A 14,566-nucleotide genomic window follows, 5' to 3' on the forward strand; every position below is an offset into this window, starting at 1 on the left:
CTCAACTTTAGAATTAGTAAGCAACAAGCCCTACGGCTAATATACATCTCTTTACACAGCTCTCCTTTGGCAACAATCATATCGATCAGAATCGGCATTCGGGAATCACCTACATCCTGCCACAGGAAACAGAATTCATACACAGTAAGCATCCCCACACACTGAAGACCGAGCCAGTGTTTCACTCAGTGGCTCATATTCAATTTTAGCTCCCCCAGTTCTCTAGTTAGACATCTCAATGTGTTTCTTATACAGACTCCATGCAGGGATGGTAAAACAAAAGTAGATGCCCGTGTGAGAATTTCTCTCGTCTAACAGAACCCCAAAACACACTGAGGTTATTGCTTTGTAACTCAACATTTGTGAAGAGACCCCAGATAGAAACCAAACTCTTTTTAAGTTCTCGCCTCTCCCGAGGTGCTGTTGTTCACCGTGCATTCTATTTTTGTTGAACTAGAAAGAGTTCAACATAAGTTAAAATAAAATGTCTCCCTGGTTATGCTTTATTTTACAGTCAACAACTATTCATCTAGCTAGTATCTTACAATATATACTAAGAATGGCTGGTATTGGATGATTGTGATTATAAGACATTATAAGGTGGTCATCCCTGCATTATAACGGCATGATAATGCATTATACCCGCAGGCCCAAAAATATATACCTTCTTGTTTCTGAAAGAACAACAAAAAGTACCAGAGAATGCACTACTTAAATTGCAGACAGAGCACACTCCACCCCCATAAATAACATTGCACAATAAAGCCTTCCCATCATTCTTATTCGGAATGCTGTCTTTGAGGCTACGGTTTGAGTGGAGCTGACAGCTCCCGTTCACCGTGTCACAATATGTCTGCCTAAGGCATACTCGGAGGGGTCTACAGTATATCGATATTGCACCGACCTAAAAATACCCTCGCCTGATCTCAATTCCGACTACAGCACCGGGAAACCTACTCCACCAGTGTGCAAGTCAAGTCCTTCAAGTCCAATCAAATCCACATCCCGTAATATCCTCAAAGCGGTGACCCCCCGAGTTACGGAAATATCAAGTGACACTGGGATGGATGGAGGCAGAGAGATATTTACAATAATCACAGGCATATTGGCCCCGTACACACTAAGGTTGTAAAACTGATGTACAACGCATTTGACACAATGGTTGTGATACAACTGCTATGTTTGTGATACAATGGAGAGTTTGTCTGCATAAAAAAGTCTACACAACCATTGTGCGGTGTCTCCGCAAAACGTGTGTATCAATACTTTTGTGCAGACAAACTCTTCCTTGTGTCACAACCGTAGCGTCGAATGCGTTGTATATCAGTTGTGCAACTTAAGTGTGTCTACGGGGTCATTGTCTTTTTCCAAATTTCACCCAAATTCACCGTTGTGTGAGTGCCCCAAATGAGGCTTCCTCAGGCAGTCCATGCAATAAGAGTATCATATGTTTGTCCCCTGAGCAGCTATACTCTTGAGTAAACATGTGTGGTCTGATGTTAAAAGCAGGCAATTTAGAGGACAGACATGAGCTAAAAATACAGGTCCTAAATTGCACACGTTAATGTTTTCCAAGCCCTTAATGTCCCTTGTTCTACGAGAAATATGATAACTGGGAGATTGTTATTGCATTTAAATGGATTAAAAATGGATTCCCCAAGAAATGGATAATGGGAGATGAAAAGAAATCAAGAAAAAGGGAGTTGTATTCTAACAGGACAAAGAGTCCAATCCCACTGGCTTTGTTGGAGAAAAACAACCAAACTGCACACGGAAAAAATATGCATCTCAATACATTCTGTTGATGCATTCAATCAGTGAGCTGCTCAGAGGCATAATAGTATTAGAATACTAACTAAAATGTATAGTCACAAGTATTTTGCTACACTCGCAATAACCTCCCCTAACCATGTGTATGTGACCAATAACATTTGATTTGATTTTAGTAATATAATAGTTAGTAAGTGAAAACTCAGTTACAGTAAGTGCCACTCTGAACTATGAATACAGTTTTGTAATGCACTGCAGTTCTATAGTACATTTAAAATAATCATATGCACAGGCATCCATGTAATGGAAATGAGGCAAAAGATTGCCGCATGTCCCTCAAAGCAGAACAGACAACAAGAAATATCACCTACCAGATGTTGCCAAACTTCTCCAGGGCCTCAACCAGGTCCCCTTCCACCACTGACTCACAGAGCCCCCGCACGTGGACCACCGGAGAGGGGGCGATCCTGTGGGCATCCTCCCCATTGTCCTGGAGGAGAGAGGGGGGACACAGGTTAAATGGGGTTCAAAGGTCAAAGGTCAAATGAGGTATACCACAAGGTACATACGAAGGCCGCTTTCACAGCAAAGAAGGTTTAACATAACGGAAATGTAACCAAACGCCAAAGTCCTCGTCAGCACTGAGCACCTTTGACGTGCTGTTGGAGTGCACAAGGAGCGAAATTGCAGAATGTTCCCTTGTCAATGTCTTAACACTGTTTTCTGCATGTTTATAGTACATTGTTTTCTGTTTTGTAGCAATGTTGGTTTGGTTTGAATGACTTCAATCATAATTAAAAAAAATGTAACTCATTATTTGAGGCCTTAGGAAATTAAGCCTCTTCAGATTCCTTGACACGAGGGCCACCTACAGACCAGCAGGCAAATACAGCGCATTTGGAAAGTATTCAGACCCCTTGACTTTTTCCACATTTGGTTACGTTACAGCCTTGTTCAAAATGGATTAAATAAAAAAATGCCCTCATCAATCTACACATTTCTAAAAACCTGTTTTCGATTTGTCATTATGGGGTATAGTGTGTAAAATCAAATCAAATCAAAGTTTATTTGTCACGTGTGCCGAATACAACACCTTACAGTGTAAGTAAGCATTTCACTGTAAGGTCTACCTGTTCTATTCGGCGCACGTGACAAATAAATTTGATTTGATTTTACACACAATACCCCATAATGACAAATGGAAAACATGTTTTTAGAAATGTTAGCAAATTTACTACAAATAAAAAACAGAAATACCTTGTTTACATAAGTACTCAGACCCTTTGCTATGAGACTCGAAATTGAATTGCAAAAATCGCTGAAGCTGGAGACTTACATTTCTCTCACTAACTTTAAACATCAGCTATCTGAGCAGCTAACCGATTGCTGCAGCTGTACATAGTACATCTGTAAATAGCCCACCCAATCTACCTACCTCATCCCCATATTGTTTTTATTTACTTTGCTGCTCTTTTGCACACCAATATCACTACTTACACACCATCATCTGCTCATCTATCACTCCAGTGTTAATCTGCTAAATTGTAATTACTTTGCTACTATGGCCTATTTATTGCCATACCTCCTCATGCCATTTGCACACACTGTATATAGACTTTCTTTTTTTCTATTGTGTTATTGACTGTACGCTTGTTTATTCCATGTAACTCTGTGTTGTTGTTTCTGTCGCACTGCTTTGCTTTATCTTGGCCAGGTCGCAGTTGTAAATGAGAACTTGTTCTCAACTAGCTTACCTGGTTAAATAAAGGTGAAATAAATAAATAATTGAGCTCAGGTGCATCCTGTTTCCATTGATCATGCTTGAGATGTTTCTACAACTTGATTGGAATCTACCTGTGGTAAATTCAATTGATTGGACATGATTTGGAAAGGCACACACCTGTCTATATAAATCAAATAACATTTTGTTAATCACATGCGCCGAATACAACAGTGAAATGCTTACTAACGAGCCCCTAACCAACAGTGCAGTTTCGAAAGATATGGATAAGAATAAGAGATAAAAATAACACGTAATTAAAGAGCAGCAGTAAAAAAGAACAATATATACAAGGGGGTGACGGTACAGAGTCAATGTGCGGGGTTAGTTGAGGGAGTATGTTCATGTAGGTAGAGTTAATTAAAGTGACTATGCATAGATGACAACAGAGAGTGGCAGTGGCAATGCAAATAGTCTGGTTAGCCATTTGACTAGACGTTCAGGAGTCTTTTGGCTTGGGGGTAGAAGCTGTTAAGAAGCCTCTTGTCTTGGACCTAGACACTAGGTTGGCTGGAGTCTTTGACAATTTTTAGGGCCTTCCTCTGACACCGCCTGGTATAGAGGTCCTGGATGGCAGGAAGCTTGGCCCCAGTGATGCACTGGGCCGTTTGCACTAACCTCTGTAGTGCCTTGCGGTCGGAGGCCGAACAGTTGCCATACCAGGCAGTGATGCAACCAGTCAGGATGCTCTCGATGGTGCAGCTGTAGAACCTTTTGAGGATCGTAGAACCTTTTGCAGATCCCACAGTTGATAGTGCATGTCAGAGAAAAAAACAAGCAGTGAGGTCGAAGGAATTGTCTATAGAGCTCCGAGACAGGATTGTGTTGAGGCACAGATCTGGGGAAGGGTACCAAAACATTTCCGCAGCATTGAAGGTCCCCAAGAACACAGTTGCCTCCATCAATCTTAGATGGAAGAAGTTTGGAATCACCAATGTTCTTCCTAGAGCTGGCCGCCCAGCCAAACTGAGCAATCGGCGAGAAGGGCCTTGGTCAGGGAGGTGACCAATAACCTGATTGGTCCAGAGTTCCTGAGTTCCTCTGTGGAGATGAGAGAACCTTCCAGAAGGACAACCATCTCTGCAGCACCACCCAGGTTTTATGGTAGAGTGGACAGACGGAAGCCACTCCTTAGTAAAAGGCACATGACAGCCCGCTTGGAGTTTTCCTAAAAGCACCTAAAGAACAAAATTCTTTGGTCTGATAAAACCAAGATTGAAATCTTTGGCCTGAATGCCAAGTGTCACGTCTGGAGGAAACCTGGCACCATCCCTACGGTAAAGCATAGTGGTGGCAGCATCATGCTGTGGGGATGTTTTTCAGTGGCAGGGACTGGGAGACTAGTCAGGAATGAGGGAAAGATGAACGGAGCAAAATACAGAGAGATCCTTGTTGAAAACCTGCTCCAGAGCGCTCAGGACCTCAGACTGGGCGAAGGTTCACCTTCCAACAGGACAACGACACTAAGCACACAGCCAAGACAATGCAGGAGTGACTTCAGGAGAAGTCTCTGAATGTCCTTGAGGGGCCCAGACAGAGCCCGGACTTGAACCCGACCGAACATCTCTGGAGAGACCGGAAAATAACTGTGCAGTGATGCTCCGCATCCAACCTGAAAGGATCTGCAGAGAAGAATGGGATAAACTCCCCAAATACAGGTGTGCCAAGCGGGTATCGTCATACCCCAAAATACTTGAGGCTGTAATCGCTGCCACAGGTGCTTCAACAAAGTACTGAGTAAAGGGTCTGAATACTTATGTAAATCTCAGTAGAACTACTGATTTTCAGAGGGTTCGTTGTCCGGCAGAGGTGAAAGAGAGAAAAGGTAAGAAATATACGCATAAGAGGAAGGGAGGGTTCTGCATACTTTCCGAATGCACTGTATATCCTGGTCTGTCACACAACTTAAATGTAACATAATTTAAACCCAACTCTACTGAAAGCGTTCAGACTGTGGGTCCTTGTCTTGCAGCTGGATGTTGTTAAATCTCAGCTGTTAATCCGTAGTTCTTCACACCTGTTTTACAGTGGCTTCACAACTCACACGCCCTTCACACTTTTCTCAAAGTGAGGGAAATATGCTAATGATGAAAACCTCTAGGGGAAGGACTTCTGAAGTAGCAACTCGCAGAGCAGGAGAATCACTTTGTAAACCGTTGCACAACATCTTTGTGAGCTCTGTTTGAAAATTCATGAACGCTTACGTACGATAATACAAGGGGAATTGAAAGTAGAGGAATACTGAATACTCACTGATACATTCATGTTGGACTGGCTATTCAGGAATTCAAATATGTATGTTGAAATATAAAAGAAAACTGTCCTGAGTCATTGCCAATATTGCTTATATGCTTCACAGACCAACCATGAAAATGCAAGTCTGGCAACAGCACCAAAAACCAATACCTAAAAGTTACACAATTCATCTGCGAATTGAACGCTGTATATTCAAAAAGCTTTTCTTAGTCTCCAATTAAATTGGAAAACAGATTACAAACAATGATGAACAGCACACAAAAAAAACAAATTCAAATAATTATCCACTAAAAGCCGCTATGAAACAAGAGGAGTAAAATTGGGAAGACCAATATGAAATTACTCTAAAACCACTTCACGATGAATGAATGACCTCAGCCCGATTTTAAGTAATGAGATTTTTTCAGAATCCCAATGAACCAAAAAAGCAGCAGCTGCAGTGAACAGGTTACAGCATCCATTCTTATAATCTTCCAAATGGATGCAAATTGTCGGAATTAAGAAACGAAACAAGTCACCCTGATGAAACTGGAGCTACAATACATAAGAAAATAAGCTAACAGTAATTGTAATCAGACTGTCTGACGCTGGATTCTTAAGACGACTTGGTCTGCCTTGTTTCCACCATAGACCGGCTTTGAGAAACCGTATCGACAAGGGCCACAGCACTTCTGAGGCAACCAATTACTTTCCCTCTTCTTTGTTCGAAGCTAGCTCTTCCAGAAGCCCAGGATGGTTCATTACGGGAGCTGTCCGTCGCGACGAATCCCTCCCGTCTAGTCTAACCTTCCATGCGCTCTGGGACAACGCCGAGCCCCACACGGCTCTACTTCAGACACAGAGACAAATTGAATCCTCGCCGACAGGCACTGTGCTTAAAATGAGATTTGTTTACAATTGACCACATTCTTACCTCCCGGCCTATCTAGAAAGAGAGATAGATAGGCTGTGTCCCGATTCACCACCCTTCTCCCGGAATATGCACTTGCACACTTTCTTCCATGGATTTAACAATGATGGAAACTCCCTACAGCCAATGTTTACACCGATCATTAGCTTTAAAATCCATAACGGGGAGTGTGTGAGTGCACACTTTTGGAAAAGTGTGGAGAATCAGGACGCAGACAAACGTCCCTGAAAATAACTCAAATACGCCCTAGAAATGACAACCGCAATACAGGGACGGCGTCTGTCTGAAGTAGAACGTCAATTCATTCTGAAAGCAACATGTAGCTCAACAAGCTCCTGTAAAGACATTGATATATTCATATCCCTTTCCTGGGGATCTTTTTAATGCTCGGGAAATTGGAGAGGGGGAAAAAAACATGCAAAACTGTCGCCTGTCACAGTGGTAAAGGAAAGACTCAAGTTTCTTTTGTGCAGTTCTATGACACGTTGAGACAGACGACGAATAACAGAATAACTGGTGTGCTTTTCGCTGGGGTAAAATTAAGCATAGAAACTATTTCAAAGCTGCTTTATGGCTCTCGAGCAGTTGCTGTTTGGAAAATATCTGATCTGTCTTCTTTTGATGCCTGCACTTGAACACAGTCAGGCATACCTACCACTACTTTAACTACCCCAACTTTCAAGGGTGTCTTCAAAACTGAAAGTATCTCTCTGTACCTTTCCTTCTTCCATTTTTTTCATTCCTTGTTCCCTCTTTCTTACTATCTATACTTTCTTCCTGTCTTTAGTTTTATTTCTTCCTCCTCCTTCCTCTCTTTCACTCGGTCTGTCTGTATTTCTTTCTTTCCTTTCCCTCGTCTCTCTCTCTCTCTCTGTCTCTCTCTCTCTCTCTCACACCTAGACAGACCGTGGCCTCTTTTGTCAGTCCCACGTGCAAAGCTATTTTCACCAACTGACACTTGCAGTCTGCCCCTTCCCAGCACTGAGGAAACATGGGCAAAAGATCTGTCCCCAAGAAAGGGGGTCTTGGAGCAACGATTCATCCCATGAATCCAGCCAATAATCCAGTGCAGCCAGCCGAGGAGATAAAATGCAATGTCACAAGAGGTTAACGCACTCTTGTATTTTTTAAATAGTATTTGTTCACATTGTTCACACACTACTCTCCCACGGTAGCTGATAATGACAATTCCCACTGATTCAGACTCAACCTCAGTGACAAGCGTATGCTGCTGCTGTTGTGAAACAGCATCCAGACGAACACAGCAGCAGAGGGCCTGGCAGGCCACACACACAGGATACACATCTCCCCGGCTCTGTTTTGCAGTTTGATCTGAAACATAGCTGCATCAAAGGCTGTTGCACCACTTACTCCACCTCTACTGCTATGCAAGCCACGTCCCTCTGGCTTTACACCCTGCAGAACAATGCCCTAACAAATACTATTGAGCGATATTCTCAGAAAGTGTTTTTTAAATATTATTATTATTTTTGATACATGCTTTACTCCCTGTGATGTTGAAACAGTAACTCTTCTGTCGTCTGAGAGACCCGCTAATTCAGGAGTCCTTTTTTTGGCATTTATCTGAACAATCAGCAGTTGCGGTCGGAAAATCACCTCAGTCAAAATGGTAAAAACAACAACGAAATATCAAAATGTCAACCTTCCTAAGCTTTGCCACTAACACCTTAGCATGAGCAAAAGCACGAGAGCTTGCAGTTTTTGCTCGATGCAGACAGCGACCTTGTTTCCGGCAGCTGAACTGAAGGCTTTGTGAGGCCATACTACCTCATCTCACGATACGGTACAAAACCTGGGAGACAACCATCTGCCAACACTAAACACAGACACACACTTTGGTTTGTCGCTGCTTTGAGCAACCTTTTTGGGATAACTCTCCTAAAGGCTCTTTAAAGTACACTTTAAAAACCATTCTAGTGTAGATATAACCATTGCCTGCCACAAAGCACATCTCAAGAACCCATTTTTACAATCCACACACACATTATTGATTGTTATCCTTTTTAGATGTTATAGAACGGTCTCAAAAGGGTTCAATATAGAATAATTTGACAAAACCGTGTCCCAAAAAACAACTAACCTCTCCAGAAGCCTTCTAAGCAAAGTGTGCACTTTAACATCAGGTGTCCGCATCAGATATCTCTTCTCCACTCGCACATGTTATATTTAGAATGCTGCAGACACTCAAAGAGCAACTTAGGGCAAACACTTAGCCATGTTTAACAGTGTTGTGTAACTGTAGGCTAGATACAGGGGTTAACATACTGTGTGTGTGTGTGTGTGTGTGTGTGTGTGTGTGTGTGTGTGTGTGTGTGTGTGTGTGTGTGTGTGTGTGTGTGTGTGTGTGTGTGTGTGTGTGTGTGTGTGTGTGTGTGTGTGTGTGTGTGAGAGAGAGAAAGAGTGTGCATTTGTGAGAGCATGCATGTGTGCCAGGTTATGTGTGTGTATGTTCGTGTATGTGAGAGAGTGTGTGTCTACACCGCCTTTTCCCAAACTGGGGTATGCGTACCCCAGGGGTATGCACAATGCGTCGGGGGTACACCAAATAAAACAGGGCTATACATTTGGGTGATGTTTTGTTCTCGCCTGAGTAGCCTCATAGTTGTTCTGCTTCCACGAGTACATTCAATGCTAGCATCAGTAATTCTACCTTTGTTGCTAGCCCAGCTAGCATGGACACTGACATCTGATGCAGCCGAAGAGCTACTGCCCCCTTACCCGGGAAAGCACCAAACAACAGACAGGGACCATCGAAGAGGCGCAAATATGATGAGAACTACATTGATGTGGGGTTCACTTATATTGGGAGTAGTGCCTTTCCTCAGCCACAGTGTGTTATATGTGCAAAAGTACTATCTCACAACTCAATGAAACCGTCACTCTTGCACAGACATTTAGAAACTAAACACGCCAATTAGAAAAATTGGGTGTTTTTTCTCGCCTGAATGATCTGAATCTAGGATTTCAGTGACTCTCCGCAACTATATTCAATGTAATGGACACAATTGAGGCTATGATTAAGAAGGACAACACACAGGTCTTTCCATCATTGTATGTTTTTTTGTGTGCAAATTAACGCAAGTTTACAGACAATGTCAAATCTGATACAGCGAAGCATCTGAGCGAGCTGGGTGTGCAATTATGCAGGTACTTTCCTGAAACGGACAACACAAACAGCTGGATTTGTTATCCCTTTCATGCACTGCCTCCTGTCCACTTACCGATATCTGAACAAGAGAGCCTCATCGAAATTGCAACAAGCGGCCCTGTGAAAATGTAATTTAATCAGAAGCCACTGCCAGATTTCTGGATTGGGCTGCGCTCAGAGTATCCTGCCTTGGCAAATCGCGCTGTTAAAACACTGATGCCCTTTGCAACCACGTACCTATGTGAGAGTGGATTGTCAGCCCACACTAGCATGAAAACTAAATACAGCCACAGACTGTGTGTGGAAAATTATTTAAGACAGACTCTCTCCAATACAACCCAACATTGCAGAGGTATGTGCATCCTTTCAAGCACACCCTTCTCATTAACCTGTGGTGAGTTATTCACAATTTTTGATGAAAAAATAAGGTTTTATATGTAAGATGGCTAAATAAAGAGAAACATTATTGATTCTTATTATTTGTTCCCTGGTCCAATAAGAGCTCTTTGCCACTTCCCATGAGCCGGGTTGTGACAAAAACTCATGCTTATGTTTAATTCATGTATTGTATAGTGTGTGCGTGGCAAGCTTACAATGATGGCAAAAAACAGCATTTGAGAGTGCGCTGACCCTGGTGCTAGAGGGGGTACGCAGCTGGAGGTTGAATGTTTGAAGGGGTACGGGACTACAAAACGTTTGGGAACCACTGGTCTACACCATAAAATCTACGGTAGAGATTTCATTAGAGAGGAACCAATCTAGAAACCAACAGATTATCAACTTCGAGCTACAAATATCCAATACTTTCTCAAACTATACTTTCTCTAACTGCACAGCCCGCCAGCCCAAATGCATGGAAAACCTTACAGCATTGATTCTTCGCTCTGGCTCTATGCTCACCGCAATGCCCTGCCTGCTGAAGCATGACCTCTCCTGTCACTGGCTGGATGTGGTTTTCTGCTGAGTCAGTCACCATTCGGGCCAGACAGTCTCTTCACGCATCACTTTCCGTTCAGGTTGGGCGTCCCCAACCGAATTTACTCAGACCAAAGGGTTGAGTTGGAAGTTGGAACATGGCCTTTTATGCCGCATTAACTGTCTTAAAGCAGTTCCCCACACAAAGTTAGAATTAAATTGAGAGCAGGTTCTTTTTGTTGTCATTGCTAGCTAGCTCACTCGCACTTAGCCTTTGGGACCAGAGCAGCAGAGTAGAGCAGAGGGAGATGCTAGCTGTAGGTCATCAGTGAAACATCCTGACAACCGTAAAGCCTGTGGCATTAATCATTGTGGCAGTTTGTTTCACATGACGTTAGTAGGGGCTCGGGGGTTTTATCGTCCGTGCCAGGCGAGACGACCATGTTTCTACCCCTCGCGCACACGCACACACGCGCGCGCATGCACACACACTACCACCACCATCAGACAGAACAGAGTGGATATGACAGGAGAACAGCTATCTCATAGCCGCGGCAAAGGGCATTTTGTACCACCCCCCGCTCCCCTCCCTTGCCCTTTTCTCCGTCTCCATAGCAACAGGATCTCCGCTTTTTTTGGAGGAATGAGGGGTGAGGGGGTGACAAGCTTTGACACATCCCTTTCAGTGACATTTGCGATCAAGGACGGATGTATGTATAATTACAATTTTAACATACATATTCATCATCCCTGGCTTGCTACTTAGTTTCTAGGCACCCGTTGATTTGCAACTAACAGGCATTTTGGTTTTGCCGAGCGAGGGCCATTAACTAAACCAAGTTCCTCTTCTCTCATTTATTTTTTCTTCCTCCTTCTCTTCCAGAATGTTCTCATTAAACCTGGCCTTGTCTGCTACCGCTAAATGAGAGCGGTAAACATTTGCCAGGTCAAACGCTGCACAAACAGGGCTAACAAGGCAGAAGTAATGCATAATTTATCTCGCCAACAGCCAGGGTTCCACAGAACAAACAATCTGACGAGGGAACATTTGTTTTAGTGCGGTTTTTCGAGAGTCGTCATTAATTTAACCATTCTGATAATGTCTCAGCCTCCGTCCCAAATGGCACACTATTCCCTATATATTGCACTACTGTTAACCAGGGGCTCATAGGGCTCTAGTCAAATGTAGTGTGCTATATAGGGAATAGTGTGTAAATAGAAATGTCAGATGAAGAATCCCTTCAGGCTGTCGGATAGAATGGAAGAAAATCAGGAGGTGCAAGTAGTGTGAAATATCTTGGGCTTTCTTTTGTCAAAAGCGATTACTTTTCTGGGGATGATATGAAAACAAGGCTCCTCTTCTACTGCATGGAACCACATTTGAATTTATATATTTTGGTCATGAACAATTAACATTGTTTTATTGAGCAAACCTGGCAGGCGGGTAGTAGAGACTGCATAACCACATTTGAAACTGAATTTGAAGATTATATAGAGAGTCATATACGTATATAACAAAGATACAACATGAATTGGTTCCTAAACGTAGATACCATTACGTAGTAGCAGTTCTTATAATCTGTTGTAGTTGTGGTAATTGGTTGTAATATGGTTATATGATGTCTCCTCAACCAGAAAACCAGTTTACAACAAGAAAATTACGCCATGAAGTCCCCATATGCCAAAAGTTTGACACACTTTAATCACATAAAATAAAAAATGGTTCTGGATCGTTCTCCAATCCAGCATGCGGTTTAGCGGACAAATTAAATGCCCCCGTCATATTCAATTATTCTGCTCGCCACTTGGGTTTCGGAAGGGCCCCATTTCTGTTAGAACAATCCTGGTTAAATATTTTATATTGTTTCCTCATGCAACAAACCCCCTCAACCCCCTTCTTCTCTGATACCCCCATGTCACATTAGTTCAGCTGCACCATCGAGAGCATCCTGACTGGTGCATCAGGGCCTTGTATGGCAACTGCTCGGCATCCGACCGTAAGGCGCTACAGAGGGTAGTGCGTACGGCCCAATACTTCACTGGGGCCAAGCTTCCTGCCATCCAAGACCTACAGTATATACTAGGCGGTATCAGAGGAAGGCCCAAAAAATGGTCAAAGACTCCAGTCACCCAAGTTATAGACTGTTCTCTCTGCTACCGCATGGCAAGCGGTACCAGAGCGCCAAGTCTAGGTCTAAAAGGCTCCCTAACAGCTTTTACCCCAAGCTATAAGACTGCAGAACAATTAATCAAACGGCCACCCGGACTATTTACATTGACCCCCCTCCCCCTTTGTTTTTACACTGCTGCTACTCGCTGTTTATTGTCTATGCATAGTCACCTTACCCCTACCTACATGTACAAACTACCTCGACTAACCTGTACCCCCGCACACTGACTCTGTACCGGTACCCCCTGTACATAGACTCGTTATTGTTATCTCATTTTATTGTGTGACTTTTTTTAAACTTGAGTTTATTTAGTAATATTTTCTCAACTCTATTTCTTGAACTGCATTGTTGGTTGTGACAAATACAAAATGGTATTTTATTTGATGGACAAGGCAAGACGAGGCAGATAAAGAGAGCCTAGCTCACACCACCAGACCTGGGTTCCAATATTATTATATCTACTCAAATATTACAAGCGTTTCCTCTAGCCTGCCTGGATTGCCAGATGGGCGTGGTTTCAATCAAGCACAGATTAAGTATTTAAAAGGATTTCAAATAGTATTTGAACCCAGGTCTGCACCATACACAGGATATTGAACCCAACCATCTTTCCTGCTTTGAACAAATTAGTATTTCAGGCAGAATTCCAGAGGCCAGAAGGTGAGACAAGATGGCATTTTGAAGCTTTTGTTCTCTCCAGGTGCCTACCTGTGTTTTTTCAGCTAAAGGGAAAACGTGGACACTAGTGTTTCAGGCACTCTGGGACAATATGACTTCCAGAATCACAATATCCTTCCATTAAAACTTCTTCATGAAATATACAAACTGAGGATGGGTATACAGAACAGAGGTTTGCTTCAAGTCTTTCCTATGCGAAAAGATGGACCATTGTTCATTTGGTTCAATTAAAGGCACTTCCCCAAAAAATGTAAGTAGATAATTTCCCAAAGTCCTTGAACACAGGAGAGGAGATCTCCACTCGTCTATTTGTCATCAATTTTGGTGTGTGTGTGTGCCTCTCAGACACACGCACACACATCCACACCCACACAAACACACGGACCAATCTTTTCAACTCCTCAACCCAGAACTGCAGAGTATGGGCATAGCAAGCAATATCCTGCACAATACATCACTTAGGGACGCCTTCGAAGCCAGCTGTCAGAAAAATACTGCATTGCATTGGCCAATGTCGACTCCCCTCCGCAGCCACGGTAATCGACAATGTTCAAACAGTGTTAGCGTCATCAGTCTAAGGCCACAGCAGACACAAACACAACACAAGAAAGGGCTATAGTATGATCCCTATCCTTAATGCCCTTTGAGTTGATGCTGGAGGCTATTTTTGTATCCTTCTTCATTAAATAGATGGCTATTCTCTCAAACAATCATCTGGAGGGCAATTGGGACAGCACACGACCCTGCAGTGTACTAGACACACACGCACCCATACACACACACAGCGCCTTAAAGGGATAGTTCAGGATTCTGGCAATGAAGCTCTTTATCTACTCCCCAGAGTCAGATAAACCCGTGGATACCATTTTTATGTCTCTGCGGCCAGTATAAAGGAAGTTAGAGGTATTTTCACGAGC

General features: G+C 43.0%; 1 protein-coding gene across 1 annotated transcript in view; it reads right to left on the reverse strand.

Annotated features, from left to right (window-relative positions):
* LOC139566607 (heterogeneous nuclear ribonucleoprotein L-like) overlaps window positions 1-14,566 on the reverse strand; it is a 54,581-nt gene that overhangs the window by 26,541 nt on the left and 13,474 nt on the right. Inside the window, exon 2 of the mRNA XM_071387856.1 lies at window positions 2,142-2,260. Within this exon, the coding sequence (XP_071243957.1) occupies window positions 2,142-2,260 (119 nt within the window). The remainder of the gene's footprint in view (window positions 1-2,141; window positions 2,261-14,566) is intronic.

Source organism: Salvelinus alpinus, chromosome 2 (genome assembly GCF_045679555.1).
Source record: "Salvelinus alpinus chromosome 2, SLU_Salpinus.1, whole genome shotgun sequence".
Lineage (NCBI taxonomy): Eukaryota > Metazoa > Chordata > Actinopteri > Salmoniformes > Salmonidae > Salvelinus > Salvelinus alpinus.